Source organism: Macaca thibetana, chromosome 13 (genome assembly GCF_024542745.1).
Source record: "Macaca thibetana thibetana isolate TM-01 chromosome 13, ASM2454274v1, whole genome shotgun sequence".
NCBI lineage: Eukaryota > Metazoa > Chordata > Mammalia > Primates > Cercopithecidae > Macaca > Macaca thibetana.
In genome coordinates, this window is record NC_065590.1 from 96,270,529 (window position 1) to 96,285,300 (window position 14,772).

At 46.4% G+C, this 14,772-nt stretch overlaps 1 protein-coding gene and 1 non-coding gene across 2 annotated transcripts in view; both read left to right on the forward strand.

The window, feature by feature from the left end:
- Positions 1 to 1,871: 1,871 nt before the first annotated feature.
- On the forward strand, positions 1,872 to 1,932 carry LOC126934530 (U7 small nuclear RNA). The gene has a single exon (XR_007718995.1). It is a non-coding gene; the product is annotated as a U7 small nuclear RNA (small nuclear RNA).
- A 2,763-nt stretch (positions 1,933 to 4,695) lies between these two features.
- Positions 4,696 to 14,772, forward strand: part of PDIA6 (protein disulfide isomerase family A member 6) — a 28,481-nt gene continuing 18,404 nt past the window's right edge. Inside the window, exons 1-2 of the mRNA XM_050753928.1 lie at positions 4,696 to 4,851; positions 12,953 to 13,094. Of these exons, the coding sequence (XP_050609885.1) occupies positions 4,833 to 4,851; positions 12,953 to 13,094 (161 nt within the window). The 5' untranslated portion in view covers positions 4,696 to 4,832. The remainder of the gene's footprint in view (positions 4,852 to 12,952; positions 13,095 to 14,772) is intronic.

Consider the following 14,772-nt stretch of genomic DNA (forward strand, 5'->3'; position numbering starts at 1 on the left):
AAGATGACCTGAATGACTAGAACTCAGAATAGGCACCTGGGAGTCCCTTAGAGTTAGACAGAGGGGGTTCCAGGCATAGTTCTACTGGCCGTGTCCTAACAGTGTCGCCATCAGCTGCCGAGGTGGGGCAAGTGACTTGCTGCTGATAACATAAAGTTCTCACATCTGCAAACCACTTACTCTTTTAGCTAAATTAGAGAGTAATCAAAGTTAGCCTTTTAATAACATCACTTTCACTCATGAAAAACCACACAAGCTTCCTGAGCGGAAGAAAAAGGGAGAGTGATCCTAGCGGGCTGGAGCAGCCAACGGTGCGTGTGTGTGCGTGTGTGTGCGTCGGCAAAGAATGGCAAGGGTGAAGGATTGCAATAGTCAAAGAAGTCTCACAGGAGGCAGCAGGTTTTAGGGGAGAGAGCTTGAATGTAGGCATCAACGAACTTGGGTTCTGGCTTTTGACATGTCATTAACTAAGTTGAATGAGGACATTCCTTGAAAGCCTATACTGTGCCAAGCACATGCCCAGTGTGGGTCTTGGACAGGTCACATGACATCTCTCCCTTGCCTGTCGCCTCCACCCTCTGCCCCCAACAAAACAGAAGGTTGAATTCATGTCCTCTGAGACTTTCTTCAGCTCTGCTACAACCTGATTCTATGAAGTAGAAGCTCACCCTCTGATCTTGGGAAGCAAAATAACTGTGGAAGAAAGGAAGGCTGTACCAAGAAAAAAATCCCAGTCACATATGTGGTCTCTGGCAAAAGGGCATGACTTCAGTCCAATCACAAGAGAATTTCAGATAAACCCAAAGGAAAAATGTTGTATTTTTAAAAGTGGGGAGGTGGGATTGTGTGCTTCTAAAGTGTCGATGCCAAAAAACAAACAAAAAAAAGCACAAAAAGGGCATGAAAATGTTCCAAATGAACAGAGGTTGAAGAGACAAGATAATTTAACCCAACACCTGACTCTAGGCTGGAGCCTGTGAAAAAGAGAGGAAAATGGTGTTTTGGGGAAAAAAAAAAAAAAAAAAAGGACACAGGCCAGGCACATGGCTCACGCCTGTAATCCCAGCACTTTGGGAGGTCGAGGCAGGTGGATCACCTGAGGCTGGGAGTTCGAGACCAGCCTGCCCAACATGATGAAACCACTCTCTACTAAAATAATTTTTTAAATTAGCCAGGCACGGTGGTGGGTGCCTGTAATCCCAGCTACTTGAGAGGTCGAGACAGCAGAATTGCTGGAACCCGGGAGGCAAAGCTTGCAGTGAACCCAGATTGCATCACTGCACTCCAGCCTGGGCAACAAGAGTGAAACTCCGTCTCAAAAAAACAACAACGAAAAAAGACAAATACAATTTCTCTTATATGAAGTACTTAAATTAGCCAAATTCATAAAGAAAGTTGAATAGAGGTGACCAAGGGCAGGGGACAGCAGGGAAGGGGGAGTTACTGCTTAATGGGTACAGAGTTTCCATTTAACATGACAAAAAAGGTCTAGAGATGATTAGTGGTGATGGTTCTACAACATTGTGAATGTATTTAATGCCACTCAATTGTACATTTAAAAATGGATGCTGACCAGGTGCAGTAGCTCATGCCTGTAATCTCAGCACCTTGAGAGGCCAAGGCAGGCAGATCACATGAGGTCAGGAGTTCAAAACCAGCCTGGCCAATATGGTGAAACCCCGTCTCTACTAAAAATACAAAATTAGCTGGGCATTGGTGATGTGCACAGGTACTCCCAGCTACTTGGGAGGCTGAGGCAGGAGAATTGCTTGAGCCCAGGAGGTGGAGGTTGCAGTAAGCCGAGATTGCACCACTGCACTCCAGCCTGGGCAACAGAGCAAGACTGTCTCAAAAACAAACAAACAAAAAAAGGGTGTTACAGCTTGTTTAGAATTTGTCTAGCAGATTTTCCAGCTTTTACTGGAAGCCCCCTCACCCCACAAAATAGGTGAAATGGCAAATTGCATGTATATTTTACCACAGTGAAGAAACGAAAAAAGAAGTTATTCAGCCGGGCGCGGTGGCTCATGCCTGTAATCCCAGCACTTTGGGAGGCCGAGGCGGGCAGATCACGAGGTCAGTAGACAGAGACCATCCTGGCTAACATGGTGAAACCCTGTCTCTACTAAAAATAAAAAAAATCGGCTGGGTGTGGTGGCACGCACCTGTAGTCCCAGCTACTCGGGAGGGCAAGACAGGAGAATCGCTTGAACCCAGGAGGCGGAGGTTGCAGTGAGCTGAGATGGCGCCACTGCACTCCAGCTTGGGTGACAGAGTGAGACTCAGTCTCAAAAATAAAAAAAAGAAAGAAAAGGAAGTTATTCCTCTGGGCTCCACTCCACTGTACCAGGGGCTTCTCCTTGCGTAATGTGCCTCTCTGTTGGCCATGTGCTCCCTGGGGCCAGTGATTGTGCCTGACACAGTTTATCATATAATTAGGTTGTTAATGTGCATTTGGTTTTAATGAAAAAAGAAATGAGCAACACCCCCTGGCGCATTTCCGGAAGCCTGTGCATTTCCAGAAGCCTGTGCATTTCCGGAAGCCTGTGCATTTCCGGAAGCCTGTGCATGTACAGTGGGCTTCACAGGGGCGTGTGCCTCGTGCAGCTGCGTATTCAGCCCATGTTCCAGAGCAGCCAGTGACCTGGGATATTTAGCGGGGAGTTATGATCTGGCCTCTGTTTTCTCCACGAGGATCAGCCCTGAGGCCAACTGGGACAGAGACCACACAGCACACGAGGGCACTGGCAGTGTGGGCCACCAAGCGGGATTGCTGCCTGAACACAGCAGGCCTGGAGAGGCTGCGATCAGCTCGCAACCCTGAGAAAACACTCGATCGTGAGTGCATTGTGGAAGCTGTGACGTCTGTGGCCCATGGGGACAAAGTTAAGTCACTGTCTTAACCTGAAGATAAATGAAGGGGCCCTCTTCGGGTAAGAGAATTAAATTCCTCCAGGGAAGAAAAGAATGACTTTCCGGGCTGAGAGGAAAAGGACTTCGCTGTAATCCAGTCAGCAACAGCAGCAAATTTAAGGGGGGAAAATGTGCCAAGTGCGGGGAAGGGGTCAGAAAAATAAACTCAGCGTTCAATGCCCCTCAGGCGCCCTTCAGGGAGAGCAGACAGGCCTGGAGGAACAGGCTCGCAGTCCACTGCCCTCTGCTATGAATCCCAAACGGCCCTGCGATCACTAGTTGGGATTCCCAGGGGCCTTCACATTCAGGAGGAGCTGCCCGGGGTACCGAGCTGAGGATTTCTGTCCCGGGACAAGCAGCCTCCCTGGGGAAAATCAGTGCTGGCATGTGGCTTCCAAGAGAGGCCCCCGTGACTTCAGAGGGCTGCTGTGCCTCTGAGTCCAGTTTGCCTGAAAAATCTTCCAAACGCAGCTCTAGTGCCACTTCCTCCAGGAAGCCCACCAGCCGGCCCTCACCACTCCTGGACCCCAGTCTAAGAATACTTATGCCTTAAACAGTACAATGTGGAGAAATTAATAATACAAAGACAAAATGTCCACGTCCACTCCAAACATAGGAGGGAGAATCAGGGCGGAAAGATACAGTGGTCTTAACTTGTGCTTGAAAGATTTTACTTTTGGGTTGGGCGCGGTGGCTCACAACTGTAATCCCAGCATTTTGGGAGGCCGAAGCAGGCGGATCACCTGAGGTCAGGAGTTCGAGACCAGCCTGGCCAATATGGAGAAACCCTGTTTCTACTAAAAATGCAAAAATTAGCTGGGCGTGGTGACATGCACCTGTCATCCCAGCTACTCGGTAGGCTGAGGCTGAGGCAGGAGAATCACTTGAACCCGGGAGGCAGAGGCTGCAGTGAGCCAAGACACCGCCTTTGCACTCCAGCGTGGGCAACAAGGGCAAAACTCCATCTCAAAAAAACAAAAAAATTTTACTTTAGCCGGGCGTGGTGGCCCATGCATGTGATCCCAGCACTTTGGGAGGCCTAGGCGGGAGGCTCACTGCAGCCCAGGAGTTCAAGGCTGCAGTGAGCTATATCATGCCACTGCTCGCCAACCTGCCCAACAAACATCTTTTTTTTTTACTTTTGCATATTTTACAAAGCACACACCCACGTGAGCGCATTGCCAGCCCCCTCGCTCCCCAGGACAAAGTGGAGACCCTGTCAGCGAGGAGACTGCCGCTTAAGTCCCTGGGGTTCTCCACAGAAGGAGGAGATGGCTCTGCAGAGCCATGCGCCCTAGACAGAAGAACTTTCAAAGTAATTCAACAAAATTGAAACTCGTCGAATTACATTGCAGACAGCGCGGGCGGAGCAAATGTGTGTCCACGGAATATTCGTCGGGCACAAGGGGAATTCCCTGTCAGCTACCCGGACCGTGGGTGCCCTGAGGCCGCATCACGCTCCCCCGGGATAAAAAGGGTGGGGGGCGCACAGAGGCAAGAAGGAGGCGGGTGGGGGGGTGCAGAATAAGGAACTGAGGTAAAAACGCCCAGCACTGGACTCCCCTCGGAGCAGCACCCCGAGAGGGCCGGGGTAGCAGACGGGCTGCGAGCCCAGGCTGCCAGCCCCGCCCCCAGCAGGCCCCGCCTTCCGCTGCTCGCCACCGCCCCCGTGAAAAAAACCAAACCGGCAACCTCTACCCGGCCGCTTCCCATTGGCTATGTGAGTGAGCGATGTCCACCAGGGCCAATGAGCCGCAGCCACGGCGCGGCGAGCGCCTTCCGGCCCGCCCCCGCGCGGCCGCCCGGCGGACCACTGGACCGGCCTGGGGCGGGACGTGGGCGCGGGGGCGCGGCGTGCGGCACGCGGCAGGGCTGAAGCGGCGGCGGCGGTGGGGACTGCACGTAGCCCAGTGCTCGGCATGGCTCTCCTGGGGCTTGGTAGGTGCGGGCCTGCGGCGGGAGGGGGGCGAGCTGGGGTCGGCCTGAAAGGTTTCCAATCTCTAGGCCGTTCCCCGGCTGGCCGCGGCCTGTAGGCGGCCGGAAGCGGGCCTGGCGGGCGGGAGGCGCGGGCCTCGGCGGCCGGAGGAGCTGCGAGATTGCCCGGCGGAGGTGCGGGTGCGCCGGAGACTAGGGCGCCGGTGGGGAGGGACTTTTGCAGCCTCGCAGGGCGGTGCGCGGGGGGCGGGAGCCTAGTGTGCTGGAGCTGGGCGCGGGGTCCGGGGCCGGGCTGGAGAACCGCGGAGCCCAGCCCCGGCCGGATCCTGGCGAGGGGGTCAGTATTCCCGGCGAATCGCGGGGGAGCTTGCTCTGGGCGCCTTCTCGAACTCGTGCGTGGGAACGGAGGATGGCGGGCGCCCTGCACTGCAGCTTGTTTCTGCCACCTGTTTTATGCAGCTCCTACTTTTAAAAACTGAAATGTTAGGCCGGGCGCGGTGGCTCACACCTGTAATCCTAGCACTTTGGAAGGCCGAAGCGGGTGGATCATCTGAAGTCAGGAGTTCCAGACCAGCCTGACCAACATGGCGAAACCCCGTCTCAACTAAAAATACAAGATTAGCCGGGCGTGGTGGCGCGCGCCTGTGATCCCAGCTACTCAGGAGGCTGAGGCTGGAGAATCTCCTGAACCCGGGAGGCGGAGGTTGCAGTGAGCGGATACCTCGCCACTGCACTCCAGCCCCGGCAACAAGAGTGAAACTTCGTCTCAAAAACAAAAAACTGAAATGTTAAATCTCAGTCCTGAAATAAATACCCATAGTTGCCTTAGAAAGGGACAGTGCCTTCCAAAACGTGGGCTTAGGACGCAGGGGTGCTTCACATGTCATCGGACTCCTTAAAAACGAAATGGAACCCAGCGTCTTAGGAATTCTGTAAATGTCTGCTTCGGAGGCTACAGTAGGCGAGGCCAAGGGTCCTGTCCTCGCCGGGCTCGCCTTGGTCACAGCCTTGGCTCTGAGAGTCCTTAACCTTGTCTCTGGCCTCAGACCACCTGTCCCCTATTTACTGGCTCTGTGACTCGGAGCAAGTTACTTAACCACTCCGTGCCAGTGCCTTTTCAGCAGTGCTCACCATTTTAGGGGCTGATAATAGTACTCCCTTAGGGTTGTCCTCAGGATTAATGAGTTAGTACATGTCTTTTTGTTTTTCGAGACAGGGTCTTGCTCTGTCTCTTAGGCTGGAGTGCAGGGTTTTGATCATAGTTCACTGCAGCCTGGAACTCCTGGTCTCAAGGGATCCAGACACATGCCACCACACCTGGCTAATTTTTAAATTTTTGGTAGAGTCAGGGTCTCTTTGTATTGCCCAGGCTGGTCTCAAACTCCTGGCCTCAAGTGATCCTCACTCCTCAGCCTCCCAAAATCCTAGGATTACCAGTGTCAGTCACCTCGCCCAGTTAGTACATGTTTAAAGAGATGTAAATATTTGCCATATTACTGTGGAGAGAGTAGATGAGGGGAAAAGATTTTAGTCTGTTTAGTTTCCTGTGAGTGAAGTTCAGACTAGACCCTGAACGAGTCTGTGAGTCTATTAATTAACTCATTTTAATAAATGGCAGCCTTTTTGGGAAACCTCTTGGTTTCTAGATGACTGCTCTGGGACCGTAGATGACTCCTAGCAGATGTGGGACAGAGATGTTACTGCTGTGAATTTATAACATCCTTAACTGCCGTGGAGGAATGGAAAACCACAGATGGCAGAGCCATCTGCTCACAGAGATTCTAGACACTCACTCGGATGGTCCGATTTCCCATTGGTGTTCATTATCACTGAGTGGAATGGTGATGTGAATTTTAGAAACAGAATATCATTGGTCAGCATTGACCTACTTTGTCATCTTAAGTAAGCCCAGGGTTTTTTGTGTTCTTGGGGCTTGGGGATAGTTGTTGGCTACTTTTATGCATTCAGAATGTCCACATCTTTTGTCTGTTCTTTCTCAGTAGTATGTTCGGTTTCCTTGTAGCCCTGCTAGGTCACATTGCCTTTTTAGGAATTTTAGTCTCAAACCTTAATCAACACAGCATTTTCATTGGGTAGCCATGTACAAGCAGAGGAGGCTCTTGTGAGAACTAGGCAAAATTTAAAGCAAGCAAAGGTCCGTCACCATTACTAGAAAAAAGAATGTGTTAATACTGTCAGTAAAGAGCGTCTTTGTATGGAAAGGGAAGCACATTTCTAAGGTGAAAAACCCTGGTCTCTTGTGGTGACTGCAGCCTGCTTGTAACAGCATGAAGAGGAGAGGACTGACTCTATTGCTGTCCTTGACTGGCAAAGAGAAGTGAAAGTACCTAATTCTGCCACAGTCTACCTAATGATGTTCTGTGGATTATACCACTGCATTCTCCGGCCCTTCGGTTAGAAATTTGGGTCTATCTAAATATATGATCTTAGGTAAGTTATCCTTTCTGTGTTTAAGTTTCCTGGTCTATGAAATAAGGGCATCATGACACATACCGCATAGGGTTCTTAAATGACTTAATATATGCAAAATGTTTAGAACAATGCCTGGTACAGAGTCACGCAAGTGTTACTGTTTTGTCTTGCCAGAAATAAAGACCGCAGTTTCTGAAGCATAGTGTGACAGGTATCTCAGAATGTTAGCCATACTCCCAGATCTCTCTTGTAAGAATTTATCTGGAGGAAACAGTCATACTAATTTGATGGGAGGAGGAAAATACAAGAATTTTCAGGGCTGGGCTGTTAGTGCAGAATTGGAAACAACAATCAAAATTCAGTCAGTAGTGGATTGACTAAATGGTTACATTGGAGTAATTTAAAAATTCTGAAGTAGAAAATATCTGTAACTTACTCTTTTGCTTTTCGGTTTTTGAAAATTTCACAATAGGCTCGGTGTATTGAGCAAGTACCAAATTCATATAGATTTTACAAAAAATATAAAATTCTTTAAAAGTAGTGCATCTCTGTAGAGGATTATCCTGTTTTTTGTTTTTGTTTGTTTGTTTGAGACAGGATCTCGCTGTGCCTCCCAGGCTGGAGCAATCCTCCCACATCAGCCTCTGGAGTAGCTGCGACTACAGATGCACCCTACCACACCCAGCTAATTTTTGCATTTTTGTATTTTATATTTTTTCTCTACAAGAGTTGGAGTTTTGCCATGTTGCCCAGGCTGGTCTCAAACTCCTGGACTCAGGTTATCCACCTGCCTCATGCTCCCAAAGTGCTGGGATTACAGGCCTGAGCCACCACACCCAGCCTTAGTCTTACTTTCAAGCTTATTGGGAGTTAGGACTGTCAGTGTTTATGTTCTTGATTTACTTGCTTTGTTAAATGTGTCAAACTCTACTTCACCTTTTCTGCAGCAATGAAAAGATTAATGAGCAGCGCCATCCAATAGAAATATAATGCAGACATGTATGTAATTTTAAATTTTCTAGTAGCTACATTTAAAATAGCCAAAAGAAACAGGTGAAATTAATGTATTTACTCAGTATATCTAAGATCATTTCAACATGTGTTTCCAAAATGAAAAATAATAATGAGGCCAGGCACAGTGGCTCATGCCTGTAATCCTCATACTTCGGGAGGCCGAGGTGGGCGGATCACCTGAGGTCAGGAGTTCAAGAGCAGCCTGGCCAATGTGGTGAAACCCCATCTCTGCTAAAATACAAAAATTAGCTGGGCGTGGTGGCTGGTGCCTGTAATCCTGAGACAGGAGAATCGCTTGGACCCAGGAGACAGTGGTTGCAGTGAGTGGAGATCGCACCACTGCACACCAGCCTGGGCAGTTGAGCAAGATGCCATCTCAAAAAAAGAAAAATAATAATGAAATTACGTTTTTCCCTCCATTAGGTCTTCAAAATTCAGTGTGCTTTTTACCAGCACATCTTAGTTTGGGGTAGCCAGTGGCTGTCATGCTGGACAACACTGTTGCTGAGGGAGCAGCCCCACTTTGGTTAGCCTGGCCTCCGTTCACAGGCATCCTTTCCCACCTCTTGAAATGGAAAAGGAGATCATCCTGTCAAAGGCTACTCCCATCACCGACTGGGTTCCTGTCCCTCCTCTGACTCCGGGCATTTTATTCAGATATTCCCTGTATTTTATCTTTGGCCTCTCCCACTGCATGTCTTCCTCTCCCAGATCACGCCCATCTTTACAGAGAAACCTTCCTTGTTTTCTACGTTTGCCTGCCTCTGGTCTCTGTAATGAAACCTGCTTAAATGGTTACCTGTATTCTCTCCAACCTTCTGTAGACTACATGCCTCTTATTTTCACTCCACCACAACTGCCAGGGCTCCCGGTGAATTGTCACTAAATCCAATCAATAGTTGGTTTTCTGTCTTTGTTCCTTTCTCTTCCAGTAGTATTTGTTAGTGTGGCCCCTCCCACATGTATCTTGGTTTATGTGACACCACTCTCAATAATTCTTCCAGTCCACCTTCCACATGGCAACTGGAATACTCCTTCTAGAAAGCACAAATCTATTCTTTCCTCTGCATGATAACCCTTTAGTGGCTTCACTATTAGTAAAGTTCACAGTTTTATAAGTCCTTACAATATTGGCCATGTCTATGATTCAAATGCAGTGTAAATCTTGAATACCACAGTTGTTCATCTGTGCCTGTAGCGTACAGAACCACTTTATCTTGAGCACTAAAAAGACAGCATGGTGTAATAGGAAAAGCTTGGAAATGGAGAGCTCGCCTACCTCTTACATGTATGACAATAGATGGGCCACTGGTCTAGACCTTTATTTACAAAATGGGGATAATTCCTACTTTCTAGTTAGTAATGCTGTCAAAAATTAAGTGATCTGACATATTTGAAAGTGATTTGAAAAACTGAACGTGTTGTATGATGGAAGATTTAGCAGTAAAACAATGAACAATGGTGTATACGCCTTCCAGAAGAAATGTACCATTTAGTTATTCCAAAAAGGTCCATTTGAAATCTTCCAAATTCTAATTCTGAAGTAAGCATATGAAAATGTAACTAAGATGGCACACACTACTTGAGAACACAGGCCAGTCTCACTTACAATTTGCTATATCAACAAATTAAAAGGAAGAAATGATATGATCAGCTTCAGAGATGCTGCAAAGACAGGAATAGACAGAAATTTCTTTAACATTGTAAGTATATTTTGGCCTGGCGTGATCGCTCATACCTGTAATCCCAGCACTTTGGGAGACAGAGGCAGAAGGATCTCTTGAGACCAGCCTGGGCAACATAGGGAGACTTTGTCTCTATAAAAAATTTAAAAGTTAGCCAGGGATGCACCTGTAGTCCCAGCTACCGGGGGGCTGGGGGTGCTGAGGTGGGAGGATCACTTGAGTCCAGGTGGTCAGGGCTGCTGCAGGGAGCTGTGTTTGCACCATTGCACTCCAGTCTGGGTGACAGAGCAAGACCCTCTCTCAAAAAAAATAAAACAGTGTATTTATTTCAACCCAAAAGCCAGCATGATGCAAATAGGAAAACATTCCTGTTGAAGTCAAGAACAGTCTGAGGATATTCCATTATTTACCTTGTTCTAGAGGTAATTAGCACATTTTTGTATATGGTCATGTGTTGCTTAACTTTAGAGATATGATCTGTGATCAACTTCAGAGATGCTAAAAAGACAGGAATAGAAATTTCTTTAATTTCTGTTGTCATATCAGACGATTTCTTCATTGTGGAAAACATCAGTGTGTACTTAATACAAACCTAGATGGCATAACTTACTAAAAACCTAGGCTCTGTGGTATAGCTTATTTCTCTTAGGTTAAAAATCCATTCGGCATGTTACTGTACTGAATGTTGTATGCAGTTGTAACACAGTGGTAAGCATTTGTCTATCTAAACATAGAAAAGGTGCAGTAAAAATATGATATAAAAGATAAAAAATGGTACAGCTGTATAGGACATTTACCATGAATACAGCTCGCATGACTGGGGGTTGCTCTTAACATTTTATTTCTTGAACGATAGAATAACCTTAATTTACTGTAACATTTTTCTTTTATTTTTTTTTGGGAGATGTGGTTTTACTATTCTATGTTGGCCAGCCTGGTTTTGAACTGCCGGCTTCAAGCAGTTCTCCCACCTTGGCCTCCCGAAGTGTTGAGATTATAGGTATGAGCCATGGTGTCTGGGCAACATTTTACTTTCTAAACTTAATTTTTTTTTTTTTTTAACTTTTTGGCTCTTGTAAAAACACTTACCTTAAAACACATTGTACAGTAGTACAAAAATGTTTTCTCTCTCCTTTTTTTTTTTTTTTTTTTTTGAGACAGGATCTCGCTCTATCAGGCTGGAGTGCAGTGGCGCATCACAGCCCACTGCACCCGTAGCCTTGACCTCCCTGGGCTCAGTGATCCTCCCACCTCAGCCTGTCGAGTAGCTGGGACTACGGGCATGCACCACCATGCCTGGCTAATTTTTGTACTTTTTTTAGAGAGGGGGTCTCACTATGTTGCCCAGGCTGGTCTTGAATTCCTGAGCTTAAGCAATCTGCCCGCCTTGGCCTCCTAAAGTGCCGGGATTACAAGCATGACACATAGCGCCTGGCCAGTATTTTATTTTATATTGTATTCTGTAAGGTTTTTTTCTGTTTTTAAAATTTGTTTGTTTTGCTTTTTTAAGCTTTTTTGTCAAAAACGAGGACACAAACACACACATTAACCTAGGTCTACACAGGGCCAGAGTTATCGAGACTCTGTCACCCAGACTGGAGTGCAATGGTGCAAACACAGCTCCCTGCAGCAGCCCTGACCACATGGACTCAAGTGATCCTCCCACCTCAGCACCCCCAGCCCCCCGGTAGCTGGGACTACAGGTGCATCCCTGGCTAACTTTTAAATTTTTTATAGAGACAAGGTCTCCCTATGTTGCCCAGGCTTTTTTTCAGCTCCAGGTGATAGGATTTTTTCAGCTCCATTGTAATCCACAGACCACCCTCATTTGTGTGTCCTCTCCTTGACCCTGTGGATGTGACTGTATATGTAAATTTGAAAGGTGAAATTTTGATAGTAATGCCATTTCAGAGAACTTTTGGGTTCTTAAGATACTAGTAAGTCAGTTCAGAATTTGTTTTCCTCTATTATTGTTGTAAATTGCATTTAAGTTTCCAGAGTTGCTAATGAAAATGCTCTCGATCCAGTGTGGCAGAACTGTGTGGTCAGCAATACAGTCGACATTGTATCCTTTCTTTATAAGGTTGTTCTCATGAAAAATTTTTCTGATAATGTGTTATGGATAGTATTAAGAGAAATAAAACTCCATAAAATAAACATTGGCCGGGCGCTGTGGCTCACGCCTGTAATCCCAGCACTTTGGGAGGCCGAGGCAGACGGATCATCTGAGGTCGGGAGTTCGAGACCAGCCTGACCAACATGGAGAAACCTTGTCTCTACTGAAAATACAAAATTAGCCAGGCATGGTGGCACATGCCTGTAATCCCAACTACTTGGGAGGCTGAGGCAGGAGAATCACTTTAACCTGGGAGGCAGAGGTTGCCGTGAGCTGAGATCGTGCCATTGCACCCCAGCCTGGGCAACAAGAGCAAAACTCTGTCTCAAAAAAACAAACAAATTACCATTGCTCTTGAAAGAGTCACAGTCTAGTGGAAGAGACAATAATTATTTTTCCCTTCAAAAAGATACTTGAATAAAGATAATGTGCTAGTAATTGCAATGGAATAACGTGAGGAATGATTACCATGTGATTGCCCAAGGTTACACAGGCAGAAGTGACCTCCTAATATTTCAGTGTCCATGCCCATAAAACGATAGTGCTGCCTCATGGAGTGGTTGTAAGGAACAAAGACATTGATACATGAAAGCCACTAAGAATAATGCTTCAGCCTTTTTCCAGTGCAGCCCAAGGAATGGGAGTGGGAACTGTCCATTCCTTTTTGGCTCAGTGTTGCAGCAATGGGAGTGAAATTCCAGGGGCTCCGACTGCAGCAGGGAGGGCATAGGGGCCAGAGCTAGGCCGCCCTCCTGTGTGAAGGGCCCTGGTCAGTTGAAGAGGACTCTGGTTCCCCAGGGTTTCCAGTCAAAGCATGAACAGTGCTGTTAATGGTGTACTTTTGTTGTTACTTCAGGTCTGGTGAGCTGTGCCTTCTTTCTGGCAGTGAATGGTCTGTATTCCTCTAGTGACGATGTGATCGAATTAACTCCATCAAATTTCAACCGAGAAGTTATTCAGAGTGATAGTTTGTGGCTTGTAGAATTCTATGCTCCATGGTAAGTATTATAAAATAGTTGTAGATTATTTATAGAACTTTCTGAAATTGGAGAAAATGCTGTATAAAAATCTGATTTTATTAAGTCATCTAGTTTAGCTTACTGTTTGTTTAAAAGAAGTAGAGAAGAGGGAAATGGGAAATGCAAAGTATCTCGTCTATTAAGGAAGATCTACTGATGAGGTGATGTGTGTGGAAGGAAAACTAATTTTATGAGGAAGGAATCTTGAGCAAAGAAAATAGAGGGGCTAATGATTAACTTCATTCTGTTTCTTGAAGAGAATTATTTCCTGAAATAATGTAGTTAGAAAATCTGGTTTAATTTAAAAATTCTTGCCTTACATTCAATACTGGAAAAACCCCTGTGGGGTAAAAATGTAATCACCATTGAAACTAAGGCACAAAATTATATACAGTTAAAAGTACAACATTGTGCTAATGGTTTGTGTGATTAAAGCATTTAATGGGAAAAAAAAAACAAATAGAAGAGTGGAAACTGTGCCAGATGTATATGAGGCTGTCTCCGCTGTAAACCAGCAGGCCACGAGTATCCTGAGAGGAGAACCAAACCCTAGCCCACTGTGTATCTGTGAAGAACTGTGTGGTGATCTGAAATCCCAAGGAGTTCTTTGACATGTGAACAAGGCTTTGTAAGCTTGAGTGAGCGATACTGAAACCTGATGGTTGCATTTTAGGGTATGCCTGATGAAAGTTTTTCCTTTCTCACTTTAACTTTTTTCTTTGAAACTGAGTTTTAGAAACTAACCACCATTCCTCATGGACCATTTTACTTCATGCTCAGTGTAGCAAATGGAGGTAAAAACGCTCTATTTTCAAAGTGGATGCTGCCACATTGTGTGTCCTGTCCACCTAATGCCTTTACTATTTTTAAAGGCTCTGGTATTTATGTGTTCAATGCAAATGCTAATTCTGTATGGATTAGCTCAATTATACTAGCAAATATATAAATAGTAATTGTACAAACTGTTGTGTTGTCAAATGTCTCCGTATGTGGTTTTTACAAGCTTATCATATATGGCATAGGTAATTTACCTTGTTTCTGAGAGCGACCATGCAAGAGAAAATACCTCATTGTAAGACTCTACAAGACAGCATAATTGAGAAGGCAGGATCTGGATCCACTAGTTAATAATTATTATACTGGCAGAGTTTTACTTTGTGGTGTCTGGGTGAAAGAATGTCTGATTAGAGCAAGCGCTTTTTTTGAGAGACAGGGTCTCAGTTCTCCCAGGCTGGAGTGCAGCGGCATGATCACGGCTCACTACAGCCTTGATTTCTCAGGCTCAGGTAATCCTCCCACCTTAGCCTCCCCAGCACTGGTACTACAGGCATGTACCACCACACCCGGCTACTTTTTTTATATATATATATATATTTTTTTTTTTTTTTTTTTGAGACGGAGTCTTGCTCTGTAGCCTGGGCTGGAGTGCAGTGGCCGGATCTCAGCTCACTGCAAGCTCCGCCTCCCGGGTTTAGGCCATTCTCCTGCCTCAGCCTCCGGAGTAGCTGGGACTACAGGCGCCCGCCACCTCGCCCGGCTAGTTTTTTCTATTTTTAGTAGAGACGGGGTTTCACGGTGTTAGCCAGGATGGTCTCGATCTCCTGACCTCGTGATCCACCCGTCTCGGCCTCCCAAAGTGCTGGGATTACAGGCTTGA